General features: G+C 35.3%; 2 protein-coding genes across 2 annotated transcripts; one reads left to right on the top strand and one right to left on the bottom strand.

Moving 5' to 3' along the window:
* Window positions 1–3,439: 3,439 nt before the first annotated feature.
* CLV2 (Leucine-rich repeat (LRR) family protein) lies at window positions 3,440–6,081 on the bottom strand. Its single transcript, XM_078984126.1, has one exon. It carries the CDS (start codon window positions 5,736–5,738, stop codon window positions 3,519–3,521), a length of 2,220 nt encoding a protein of 739 aa, XP_078840252.1. The 5' UTR covers window positions 5,739–6,081; the 3' UTR covers window positions 3,440–3,518.
* A 5,779-nt stretch (window positions 6,082–11,860) lies between these two features.
* LOC145035593 (uncharacterized) lies at window positions 11,861–13,362 on the top strand. The gene is made up of 3 exons (XM_078984119.1): window positions 11,861–12,302; window positions 12,687–12,794; window positions 12,886–13,362. The coding sequence occupies exons 1-3, from the start codon at window positions 11,991–11,993 to the stop codon at window positions 13,195–13,197; spliced, it is 732 nt and encodes a 243-aa protein (XP_078840245.1). The 5' UTR covers window positions 11,861–11,990; the 3' UTR covers window positions 13,198–13,362.
* The last annotated feature ends 446 nt before the right edge of the window (window positions 13,363–13,808 follow it).

Genomic DNA, 13,808 nt, shown 5'->3' with positions numbered 1-13,808 from the left:
TTCTCCAGGATATGTATGCGTGTGTATCCGTCGAGTTGAAAGGAGGAAACTCGACGAGTGGCCTTAAAGGTTGATCGAAAATCGAAGGAACTCGATGAGCCACCCCGATGACTCGGCGAGTTGGAAAGTGCTCCAAGGAACTCGGTGAGTTAAGGTCTACATGGACTATTGACCTTGACTGAGGACTTTGACCTTGACCAGGGGTTGACTAATGGGTTATGGAGTACTTTATAAGGTTAAGGACTTATAAGTATGTTGTACTATGATAATAGGTGGTGGAGCCCGTGTCAAGTGATCTGAGAGTTGGAGTTTACCTTTCGAGTAGACATCTGTGAGGTGAGTTATCCTCATTATATCGATAGGGTCTACGGCACCAAGGCCGACCCTTTAGTTGTTATTGTTATGGTATGTTACGTGTGGTTATCACGTGGTAGATCGGAATCAGGGTAGACAATATGTTATGCTCTTATGATCCGTAGGGATTGGTATGTTAGTGACCTGCTAGGTCGGTGCTCTAGTTACGAGAGAATTCTATGATTGATGATCAGTGAGATAGATGTGTTTGATGTTGTATATGCCAGTATATGATAGTTATGCGCATGTGGTTATTTTCTTGTTGGTTGGGTTGAGGCGGTCCTGCTTTGTGCTGAAGGCCAACGTACCCTATGAGCGGTCCGAGAAGACTGTAGGCCCACGTGGCGGACCAGTCATGCCGAAGGCTCAGGATAGATCCAGATAGACTGTAGGCCCTGTAGGGCGGTCCAGTCAGGCCGAAGGCCCGGTATGCATGTTGTTGATTATTTGTTATTGATATGGAATTAACGGTGTGGTATTGGTATTTTGGGGGTAGCTCACTAAGCCCTTGGGCTTACAGTTTTCAGTTTATTGTTTCACGTACTTCAGGAGATCATGGCAAGGCGAAGGCGTGACCGCACCGCTCCTCATCCTTATGTTATGATTTTGGGACACTCTGATGGATATTGATTTGAAAACATTTTTGTAAACAAACACTGTTTGATTTTATTTATGATTGAAAAAGTTTAAATTTGGCATAAAATTTATGGATGTTACAAAGACCATACCTGTCAAAACTGGACATCTACAAAGGGTAGAAATTCAAGTTAGTTGATTAAGTCGTTAATATAACACCTAAATGAAATATTAAGGCTAGGACCCAACATAATAATTTACAATTCGGAAGATGGATGCCGTAATCCAATTGCAAATTATCTGAAGGTAGGTAAATGACGATTTACCAATTCCACAAGGAAAACAAAATTTTAAACGAATTAGGTTTTAGATGAAATTCCTAGATCTTTTGAGATTCATTGAACTTTTCAATGACATGTTTAATCTCGATTAGGCCCTTCAAGTTTGTGACTGTGATACCGAGGATCCCAAACGAGGTGTGAATAACCATGCAAATTAACTTGGTACTCTCGATATCATTTATCGTCTAATCAATGTGTCGGTTAACCACACACGCTCCATCAATCAACAATAATTTACGAGAAACCTATTTTCATCCATCGTTAGTCCCATATAAGTGTGCCGGTTAACCACACACGCTCCACTAACGACAATAACGTGCAAAGTGCAATTTCATAGGTTAGCATCAAATTCACATTTTCCTAAGTAACTAAGATTGGGAATGTATAAAAGATTTAGTTACTTTGTATTTTCATTATACTTTTAATGAGAGCTTAGTGTCCTATCCTACCCGTTCAGCTAACGACCCTCCACTAGTCAAGGGTGTGGTGGGTAAGAGCGGATACCCAATGACAGTTATTTTTTACAGGCCGCTTCCTTAAACACCCCTTATAGACCAGCTTCGTGAATGAGGCCTACTAATGGTAAGACTGACTTATTCTTATACTTATGTATAAATTAAACTTTTAATGTTATAATAGTATAATGATATATTTTAAACTTTTAAAATACTAGGTGGTTTAATCTTTTAATAAATTAATCTTTTAATTTAATTAATTTTAAACCATGTCAAGAAATTATTAATTGTCTCTTAATTAATATTTTAATTAAATTATTAATAAAACCATGAGTGTGTATTTTTAAACTTTTAAAACACTAGGGTTTTAGAATTCAGCTTTTCAAAATTAAAACTTTTTTAATCAAATTTTAAATTCCAAAATTTGAGGGTAAGTTTTGAAACTTTTCAAAACTTTGTAGATCAAATTTAATATAATTAAAATAATCATATAAATTTACGATTATCTAAATTTGACCTAATCCAGTTTTAATTTGTAAGATAAATACAAATCATATTTTACAAATAATTAGTTTATCACAAAAGCTTGTAATTATCTTAACATTTGACTATTATCTTCTAAATATGTTAAGATATCAATTACCATATCAAAAAATCAAAATTTTTAATTAGTAAAAAACTTATGCTAATTATCCAAGCCTAGTTTAAGCAAAATCCAGAAAATCTGCTATCTGACTCGACTTCACGTCGTGAGAACCATCCGACTCACGTCGTGAGAGCCATCACGACGTGATCATCAGGCAGAACCAAAGAATGATTTTCTTTTTGCTTTGAACAATTCATTAACGCATCAAATATAACAGAAAACCACCCTAGTCTCTCATATCACTAATGAGTTTTGAGTACTACAACATTTATATGGTGTACATGCAACCATAATGCTTTGGATCTAAGTTTTTCTCAAGTTATACATGCAAATAATCATCCAAAGCATAAACCCTATGACTAGCATACACAATTTCGAAATTGATAACTAAACCCAAGTTAGATTAATACTTTTTCCTCGTAGCTAGTTGATCTTGAATTTCAAGAGCTTAGTGTCTCAAGTGTTGCACCTTTAATTAGTCATAAACACCAAGTAGCAATGGATAATTATGAGAGAGGTTAGAGAGGCTCAAAATCGGCTAGGGTTCTCTATGAATGCATAGGTGCCGATTTTGGAGCCATGGGGTTCCTTTTATAGTTGAGGCATCTAGGGTTTTCAACTTGGAAACCCTAATTTTTTTCCTTCCTATCTTCTTCCCTTTTCTCCCTCTGGCCTCCCTTCCCTCCCCATAGAGATTTATAAATGTTATAGTTATAATTCCCAAAAAAAGATTATAAGGTGATTTCAAGTACAAACAGTAATTTCATACAATATATCAATACATAGGGTGGCATCCAATTTTTCTACAACTAGCCAACTAGATTGCTTTTAACACACAAATTGCACATAAATTGCACATATTCCATCCAACAAATAATTAACAGTGGAATCTTTTCGCTTTATATGAGAACAAAAATATTCACACAACTCTTAATTTTAATGGTCATGAATTCAAGACTCAATCTTGACATAAGACGTGCGTATCTCTATCTCTATTTTATATACAAAATGGAACTCATTTCATTTCATTTCATTTCATAGTTTAAAATTCATCTAAACCATAAATGTTTACAAAAGATAAACACTTTATATGTAACCCATTAGCAAATTCATCATCTATACAATCGTAATCTACCCTTTCTACATTTAAACTTTCGTCTGAAACATAAAATTCCTACTTCTTGATGAACAAAACAAAGCAACTCCAACCGAATAAAAACTAACACAAGCACTAACTGAAAACACCCATCCCGATATCAACCCATCTTCTTTCCCCTCTTCGTAAACCCTCTCCGGCTCCTCCGGCAACTTTCCGGTCAGACAACCACCACCACCACCACCATCACCGCCAGATGACTCCACACACAAATTAGGGTTTCCCGCAAACGCCCCCGAAAATCTCCAATAACCTTTCGTCTTATTAACAATCCCGGAAAAATAATTAAACGAAAGATTCAAATGTGTCAAATTCCCCGATAAATTTTCCGGGACTTCACCAGATAATGAATTATGCGATAAATCGAGAATCTTTAACCTCCACATTGACTCCAAATTTGTGGGAATTTGACCATCGAGGAAATTGTAAGATAAATTTAGATACTCCAAACCATGTAGACCAAATAGCCCTTCTGGGATTTGACCATGTAACAAGTTATCTGATAAATCAATGGTGACTGTTGATGAAAGATTGTAGTTTAGATGCAGATCATCACCCATCACCAATGAAAACTTACTATCTAACAATGGCGCTTTGGGGTTTTCTTTAGCTTCGCCATTGTTGAAATGTAAACTGAGGTTGAAAATCCCGTCGGGGATGTCGCCGGAAAATTTGTTGCCGGAGAGGTCGATTGTTTGGATTGATTCAAACATGAAGATCCAAATGGCGAGAGCTCCGGTGAACTTGTTGTGTGAAAGAGAAAGGTACCTTAGGTTTGACCATTTGGTCAACGCATCGTTTAGAGGTCCCGAGAGATTGTTGTAGCTTAAATCGACGACCTCTAATGATTTACATCCGGCCAACGTCAATGGGATTTCGCCGGAAATTTTGTTGTTGCTGATATCGAGAATTTTTAAACTGTCTAATGCGTCGAGCTCCGGTTGAATTTCGCCGGAGAGATTGTTGTTGTTGAGGATTAATGCGAGAAGTTGGAAACAACCGACGATGTTTAGAGGGATTGAACCGGATAACGAGTTGTGAGAGAGATCGATTACCTGGAGATAGGTTAGGTTTCCGATTCTTGACGGGATTTCGCCGGTGAGAAGATTGTGGGAGAGAAATAAAGCTTGTAAACTTTTTAACTCTGTGAAATCCGGCGGGATTTCGCCGGAGAACTGGTTGTGCGAAAGGTCTAGCACAATTAGCCCTGACTTTTCCGGTGAGTCGAGAATTTTTTTAGGAAGATAACCCGACAACTGATTGTAACTCAAGTCCAGAACAACAAGTCTATTCGAAAACAGGAATCTTGGCGAAATCTCGTAGGTTAGATGATTGAACGACAAATTAAGATGTTCTAATGCTCGTAGGGAAGAAATGCAAGTCGGAACTCCACCTTCGAGTAAGTTTTCAGCTAAATCGAGAAAAGAGAGTGATTCAACCGATGATGATAAACAAGGTAACGTACCGGAAAACGAATTTGACACGAGACTAAGATGCTCCAACGCTTGCCGGAAGTCCGGGAGATCACCGGAGAAATTATTGTGAGATAAACCCAAGTATTTAAGTGATTTCAAGTGCAATAAACCCTCGGGGATCCCCCCTCGAAACGAATTAAATCCCATTTCGAGTTTTTCTAGCTTCATTGAGAAGTTCCCAATCCAGTACGGAAGCATTTGATCAAACAGGTTGTGGCTAAAATCAAGATGGGTTAATCTGCTCAATTTCATGAGGGTATCAGGAATAACACCACTAAACATGTTATGACTAAGATCCAAGATTTTGATATTCCAAAACAAACTAAAACAAGCTGGAATCTGGCCATCGAGATTGTTATGAGACAGATATAGGGTTTCGAGGAATGAGAGTTTACACAAGCTTGAATGAAGTTGGCCGGAGAGGTTAAACCCAGTGAGGTTGAGTGCAACAACCCGACCGTTCCATCTCGAGCAACTCACCCCAGTCCAGTTGGTGCAACTCGAACCGACCCATGACAATCTTTGATTCGGGTCATGGAGCTGTGACTTGAACAGGAGAAGTGAAGCTCTGTCTTGTATGTTGAGTGTAATTTCGTCGAGCACGTTATCTTCGTTAGTAAGTGAAGAAGAAAGTGTCGAGAACGAAAGGCAAAACAACAGAAACAGCGGCGTAAACCTTGAATTAAAGATTCTGAAAGTCTTGAAACAGAAATCCGGATCCCATCTTGCTTCCATTGATTTAAAGAAGTGATTCCTTCAGATTTTCACAAAATTTAAGACAAGAAGATGAGGGTTTTCATCTTTCAGGTAATAGGGGAAACCAAGATACCTGATAAATGATGGGGATTGGACAGACATTCAACAGGCATTAAGATTAAAAGGTTTGAGTTATAAATAATGGGTAAGGAAAGCAGCTAAGCTAATCTGTGTAAGAAGAGAATTAAAAAGCAAACATTCTGGGCTCGAGTCCAGGCAAAGAGTATGGCTTTTGGGAATTTATTTACTTCTTCACATAAACTTTTGATAAGCGTGAAAAAATCTCTGTCGAGGCATCTTTCGATTTGCCTACTTTTTACACGCGTGGTTGCACTCTCTTTCATAACATTTCCCCTTTTGAATTTCTAAAGCTTAAACGAGTTGATTAAACAATAAATTTCTCTAAATTTATCTTCTTTTCATGTTTAAGCCACTATTTCTTGGCATCTTAATGGATTTGTAGAATATGACCTTTGAAACTCAAGAATCTAAAATATCTATTTGTTGGTAAAATGGGAATAAAAAATATCTTTGTTAAATTAAATAATTAGAGAATATATTTATTTATATCTATCTATACTATCTAATAAATAAACATAACTTATGATATATTTTAATCTTTTAGAATATTAATTTAAAATTTTATTTTTTATTCTTAAGTTGATACGTGTCAAGCTCATAAAATTTTCTTTATTAATTTAGTTTTTAAAGTTCAAATAAATCATGTATTAGATTTATAATATCAAATTTCAAATAAATTATTTAAGATTTTCTAATATACATTTTCTTTATGTTTAAACAATATTAAATAGGGAACTAAAATTGTAACCAATTTAAATCTGTTAAAAAACTAAATTATAATTGATTTCTTAGTATTAAAATTTTTTCATTAAAAAAAAACACTTGGTAACTAATTTGAAATAAATTATATTTCTATTTCTCATCACAATATTTTTTACATTTTACCAATGTGTTAACCATATATCAGTCTCTCATTAGTTTTATATTTGTCATTTTGTGGTATTTTGAAATAAATAATATCCATTTGTTAATTTTTTTCAATTTTTAAAATTAAAAACTATATATATGATAGTAGAATATGATAACATCGGATGAAATATAATCAAAGGTCATGATCTGAGGGTATATGATAGTAGAATATGATAACATGTACCGTATAATCACACAAATTTCAACATAAGGGCATTTTAGTTAATTAACCTATATTAAAAAAGGAAATTTTCGGATTTTTAGGGATGATTAATTCCTTTATTATTTAAAAATCTGAATATTTTAAATTAATTCAAGTTTAAAAATCCGATTTTATTCTGTCAGAATGATAGAATGCAAACCATAAACTAATAAATATATTTTTCGATTTTATTCTGTCGGAATGGTAGAATGTCAACTATCCCTACCAATCTTGGGTTCTATCCTTCAGACAGTCTGCAACGAACCTCACCTTCGACCCCTCGGGGCAGAAACTAGTCATCTGAGCACACTCCATATATCCATCGTCAGGTAGCAATGGGTTCCTTCACCCCCAAATAATTCTGACGCCCTACATCCCCTGAAATCCTTGAAGGATAGAATGTGGACTCCATACTGACCAGTAGCTAGCTTGAACCTATAGGTCTGGAGACGATCCTCCATCAGCTTGATGATACCCACCTTGATCGACTTGAACATCATCAGGGTCGCATCATGGATGCCTATCATGATCTCATATGTGATGAACTCGCACAATCCCTCGTCAATTGGTTTGGTGCTCGTTCCTGAATCAAACCCAGATCATGGACCTCCTTCTTCGCCACATGTCATCACCATGTTGAAACATAATACAAAATAATCAATATATGCACGAAGAGGTTTACACTCCTAAAGTTTCTCGAATTCATAAAAGCCTCCATTATTTTGGGTATAGATCTTGTGCTTTCAGTAGTACGGGACCATTACTACCTTCTACACCTACCTATACATTTCTTAAGGATAATCTTGAACCCACCCTCCAAGTCGCTTCCTTACTATCTATTACCTCACTCGTACTATAGAGTACACCATGCGTCAAGACATATCCTAGGCTTTCCTTAGGTTCCTTCCCAGACCACTCTCCGCTATCAGCTGCAGAAGGAATTCCCTCTAATACCCCATAAAATTTACACGATTACAATTAGATATTACCAATATTAGATAATTCTTCGAATGAAAGGTACTACACTACAACAGTTGGACTCAAACGAGAGCTACACAGTAGAGTTAACATAACCTTGTAAAATTATCTAATCTCAAAAATATGTAACCAAGCGCATTCATTTACTAGTTAGATGATGTTAATGAGAACTCCTAAAAGCACAAAGCAAGCAACATTCGAGTAGCATAAAGGTTTTGGTCCAAGTAGCATGGTCGTTCGGAAATAGACTTCCCAAGTAAGTATACTTCCAGATCTAGGACTTTGAAGGGCTTTCCTGGCATAAAGGTGAAAACTTTATGGCCATTGAACCCCATGCAAGCTTTAGGATGTCATTTTGGTCTTTTAAGCTCCAAAAGCCCATGCATGGAGAGAAAGTCAGCGACTTTACGTGTTCATGCAATGTTTAGGGTACAGATCTCAGTTTGTATGCCTTAGCTTAAAGTATTAACGGCTTTTAGATCAAAATATAGGTCTTAAATAGTTAGGGTTTAAGTTAAATCCATTGAGGAAAGGTATTAACGAGTAAATGTGGAAACTTTACCCTTAAAAGGACATTTTCAGTGTGCTTATGAAACTTGGAGCTTAGATCTGAATAGTAGGGGCTTGACCTATTAACAAAGTCTTATTAGACTGAAGAAATCGACGAGTTCATAGAGGAACTCGACGAGTAGACTCATTTATCACAACCACGAGTAGCCTGAAAACTCGGCGAGTTGAGTCAACCTAGAATGTTGACTTTAACCAGGGTATTGACTTTGACTTTGACCAAAGTTGTATCTTAAGGGGATATGATTATGAAAGGGAGTATTTAAAAGGAAATCTTTAATGTTTAGGAGCTTGAGTGGATCGATTTCAGATCCGAGGACAGTTCAACCACTTACAGCATTTGAGGTGAAAAGTAACAATGAATAATGATTCTTAAGACGTTACCTCTCAACTCAGTGCATTAGATACAAAGAACAATGTATTGGGTAACAAACTGATAATATTTACAATAAAAACACTAATCTTGAAACACAATAAAAAACACAAACATCATAACACATGAAATCAAAATTCTTGACAACTTACTTGCTTATCTTGATTGTTATCTACCCAATTATCCATAATTGCTCTTTAATTGAATGTAGGAGATTGATTTGAAGTTCAATTGTGAATGAATGAAAGAAAAATAAAAATAGGATGAATGTGATAGACAATGTTGATCGCAGAGAGGAAAAGATAAAGTTTTACTTTACGTCCCTCTTGTAGTTGTCGTCTATCACAGAGAAGGGAATAAAAAAAATGAGATTGATTTAAGTAGCCCTTGTCGTCGATGTCGATCACATTCACATGAGAGGAGTAGCCATTTTCGTCGATTTCAAATTGAATCGGTATGCGTCTTTTTTTAAGTACCCTTTCAAATTCCTGTCTAGGGTATAATAAACTGGTTCCATTTTTTTTTCTTTTACAAATCTAGTTCTAAAACCCGAAATACCCATACCTGGAATACCTAGAGGTGGCAATCGTGTCGTGTCGTGTCGAAACACTAAACGGGTTGAAAGTGTTTGACCCTAACCCGACCCATTTAATTAACGTGTCGTGTCGTGTCAACCCGTTTATTTTCGTGTTGAGTTCGTGTCGGGTTTCGGGTTAGGGCTATACCTTGAAATATATCGTGTCATGTGAGGTTAAAAAATTAAGCATGTTGAAAGAGTAGGCGTTAGGTAGGCGGAGAGGAAAAACTAAGAGTTTGGAGACAAAATAGATGAAGTCATAGCAAGTTCAGATGACAAAATTAAAAGAGTGGGAGTTGGACAGGTGGATGAAAAGTTCGTGAGGATGTGAGATTGGTGAAAGAGACTGGATAGTTTGGGAGAGAATGGAAAAACTGAAATTAAGTCTTCATCTAGACAGCTAAGTCATTTCAACATTACAAAACGACTCAATTAGAAGGTTTTCTTTTACTTATGATTTTGGTTTTGCAACTTTCTAATTTATTTAAATAATTCAAATAATTTGCATATAAATAAACGGGTCATTTTCGAGTCATATTCGAGTTGAAATTCTCAACCCTAACCTTACCCGTTTAATTTTCGTGCCGTGTCGTGTCAACCCGTTTATTTAAACGGGTTGAAATATCTTAACCAAACCCGTTTATTTTGTGTCGGGTTCGTGTTGGGTTTCGTGTCGTGCCAATTTTTGCCACCTCTAGGAATACCCGAAACCCGAATAAGACTAATTTTTAGATCTAATACCCAGACCGTTTAAGCATTTTCTGGTTATACCAGTTCCGATTCCAGACTGATTTTCCAAAATTTATATCTTATCCTTACTACAGACTCCATTTTGGGAGGGAGTATTGAGATTATACTTATCTATTTATCTTTCCAAAATTTATCTTTTATTTAAATTTGTTTGATTCTAATCAGAAGTCTAGCTGGATTCATATTCAGTATAACCAATTACGCCTTCACTAGCAAAACTTATTACTATTGACAACAAAACAATGTTGCCATATTTAATGAAGAAGCATGAACAACATCTATAGAGTGAATGACGTGATTATTGTCAATTAGTTTAGATAATGTATTTCATTTATAAATATTGGAAAAATAAATTGATTTCATTATCTGTTAAACATTATTTTTTGTCATGAAATCAGAAAGGTTAAAGAGGTTTATACCCAAAAAAAAAAAAAAAAAAAAAATCCATATCATAACTCATTATTTTGATTAATAAAAATACGTTTTGAGACTTAGAACATTCATAATATACAATTCAATGAGAGAGTTGAATGAGATGACATGTCTAATTGGCATTCAATGGATTATACTATACCATTTGTAAGATACCATGCTAGCATTCAATCGATATGAAGTTCAATGACCGTTGAACTATTCAATGAGAAAAATGAAACATTTCAACTATTAAATATATCTTAAATTAGATTTTATAAATATATTTTATTGAACTTTGTAGAATTTAATACACTGTAAAAAAACTTTGGTAAAGTTGTATGGAGATTAGAAAAGTAATGTGTCAATCCATTAAATTTTAATGAGTTCAATGCATTATGAATGCTTTTATTAAAGATAAAGATTACAATATTTTGAAGTATTAAGATAAATTATATACAACAAAATATACAGATTTCACAATAAAAACTAGAGTAAATTACACGAATGGTCCCTATGGTTTAGGGTAATTTGCGCGTTTGGTCCCTAACTTATTTTTTTAACTCGGAAGGTCCCTACTGTTTGTTTTTGTTACGCGCTTGGTCCCTATCTTACCTAAAAAGACTATTATGCCCTTGATTTTTTTAATTTATTTAAATGAACACTCCCCTAATCCCCCCCCCCCCCCCCACCTTACCTCACCTATCCCATTATTTTTTCCTCTTTAAATAATAATCTTTTTTGATAAGATAGGGACCAAACACGTAACAAAAATAAACAGTAGGGATCAAACGCGTAACAAAAACAAACCATAGGGACCTTCCGAGTTAAAAAAATAAGTTAGGGACCAAACACGCAAATTACCTTAAACCATAGGGACCATTCGTGTAATTTACTCTAAAAACTAATTTACAATGTAAATTGTGAAAAGTAATTACACACTCAATGGCAAAATACAAGTTAAAATTCCTAAAAAAAATTAACAATAGCCTTATACTTCATAATCATAATAGTTTATAACATAAATATATTTCATAATGAACCTATTTATTACAAAATAAATGTTCATTTTTTATGCTATAAGAACATATCCGTAATACCTTTCTATAAAACGTATTACTATTTTAAAAAGTTTTGTAGTAATTTTTATCAAACTTAAAAGAAACATTCAAATAACAAAATCCATAATTGTTATTTTTGTGATTATTACAACAAAAATTGTACTAATATGCGTAGAACCCAACGCATAGCAGCATTAGCTGTCTTCGGGCTTCATCATCGTGCTAAATCTAACGGCGTCAATTCACTCCAACCTACACAGGCACAAAACCTTCAAAACCTGAGTCAACATCGTTAGACCGTTTTCGAATCTTCCCGGCGGCAATGGCGATTCCGGTTACTTCAATCCTACTCATCGTCGCCGTAACAATTCTCTCCACGACGACGCGTTTTGTCGAACCGAGCAGCGACAATAACAACGTCTTCTCGCCGTGCACCGATACCACCATACAGAGATCGGACGGTTTCACTTTCGGAATCGTTTTTGCGTCGAGGACTGCGTTTTTCTTCAACAGCTCGGTTCAGTTGTCACCTTGCGATAGGAGGCTTTCTCTTTCGAACTCACAACTCGCCGTCTTTCGCCCAAAAGTAGATGAGATCTCCCTTCTCACGGTCAACAGCAGTACTTTTCCACCGGTATTTTTTCAATTTTGTCGATTTTAATTGCGATTATATAATAAATTTTGTAGATTGATTGAGTTTGGATCTGTACTTAGCATGAATAATCGATGAGGACAACGTAGTCTAGAGGCCAAACAATTTAGGGTTCTGCAGTTCACAAGCTTTGAACGTCCAGCCTCCGCATTGATACTAAATGGAAGGTATTAATGGCCATAAGGTTTATGAACCAGAAAGAGTTCATGAAATTAGATAGAAAGTGATTGTTTTGGAGACAGTGAACATTCATCACAGCCCTCCATAGATCTGTTCGTGTATAATTGCCCCCTTTAGGAAAATTGGGAACAAACCTGTTTAATTCTTGATATTTTTTTGTTTCTCTTCATATATTGACTGACACAGGATAACGTTGGTGGGTATATGGTGGCATTTGCTGGTAGAAAATACGCAGCAAGATCAATCCCTGCCTTTGTTGCAAACAGCACCTACATCGTCACCAGTTTCACCCTAGTAAGATCATAATCATATCAACTACCGCTGACATGTCACTATTTCATTGGGCATCACTTTAAGTAAAGGTTTTATCATTTTGTGACTACAGGCGATGGAGTTCCAAAAGGGGAGACTACAGAACTTGTTTTGGAAAAGAGACGGGTGTTCTTCATGTTCAGGGAAAAGCAACTTTGTGTGTCTTAACAATCAGGATTGTGCAATCAGGACTAATTCTTGCAAGAACAGAGGAGGAACAGTTGATTGTAGCATTGGAATACAGCTTGCGTTTTCTGGAACTGATAAACATGAATCGGTTTTTAATTCATGGTATGAGGTTAAAAATCTTCGTCAGTACTCTCTGTTTGGGCTTTATCAAAATCTTAAGGATTCTCTTACTAGTCAGTACAATAGTTTCTTTTAAGTTTTAAAAAAGATGACTTTATATCTTTGCTCATTCACGGATTGTGTTTTTATGTTTTTGTGAAGTTTGGATTTGAAAGTTCTGTGTTTTTGTAAATTGTTGTACCACAATGAGATGATATATTAACCGTGTTCTATTGAGGGATTGACAGTGTTGTGTTTGAAATTTTCATGTTATAGCAAATTATCATTCCATGCACCTTCTTAAATGACTATTCAACAAAGGGTATATATATATATATATATATATATATATATATATATATATATATATATATATATATATATATATATATATATATATATATATATATATATATAATCATCAAGCTTCAGGTGAGATTCAACAAACAATTGAAGTAAGATGTCCTTCAAGTATTTGAAGAACAAGGCATGGAAGGGGCTGAGATGATCACCAGGAGGGATGGCTTAATAATAAAAACAAGGGCAAAATGGGTATTTCTGAGGTTCAACAAACAAGATGTTAGGTTTGACATAAGTATTAAAAAACACTAAGAAAACATAAGTTAAGGATTGAAGGGTGTGGATGGGGTTAGGGTAGAAGGATAAGTGTTTGCGGTGGTGGGCTCATTTTTTGTTTTTCTTTATTTT

The sequence above is a fragment of the Lactuca saligna genome, chromosome 1 (genome assembly GCF_052625555.1).
Source record: "Lactuca saligna cultivar CGN05327 chromosome 1, ASM5262555v1, whole genome shotgun sequence".
Taxonomy (NCBI): domain Eukaryota; kingdom Viridiplantae; phylum Streptophyta; class Magnoliopsida; order Asterales; family Asteraceae; genus Lactuca; species Lactuca saligna.
Note: the sequence above shows the minus strand (reverse complement) of the source record. Positions and strands in the feature narration are given on the sequence as shown.

Excerpts from the sequence above, each read along its gene's own strand:
- CLV2 (XM_078984126.1), bottom strand. The coding sequence starts at position 5,738 with ATGGAAGCAAGATGGGATCCGGATTTCTGTTTCAAGACTTTCAGAATC.
- LOC145035593 (XM_078984119.1), top strand. The coding sequence starts at position 11,991 with ATGGCGATTCCGGTTACTTCAATCCTACTCATCGTCGCCGTAACAATT. Across the intron at positions 12,303-12,686 it reads ACAGCAGTACTTTTCCACCG|GATAACGTTGGTGGGTATAT; the intron begins GTATTTTTTCAA and ends TGACTGACACAG. Across the intron at positions 12,795-12,885 it reads TCGTCACCAGTTTCACCCTA|GCGATGGAGTTCCAAAAGGG; the intron begins GTAAGATCATAA and ends TTGTGACTACAG.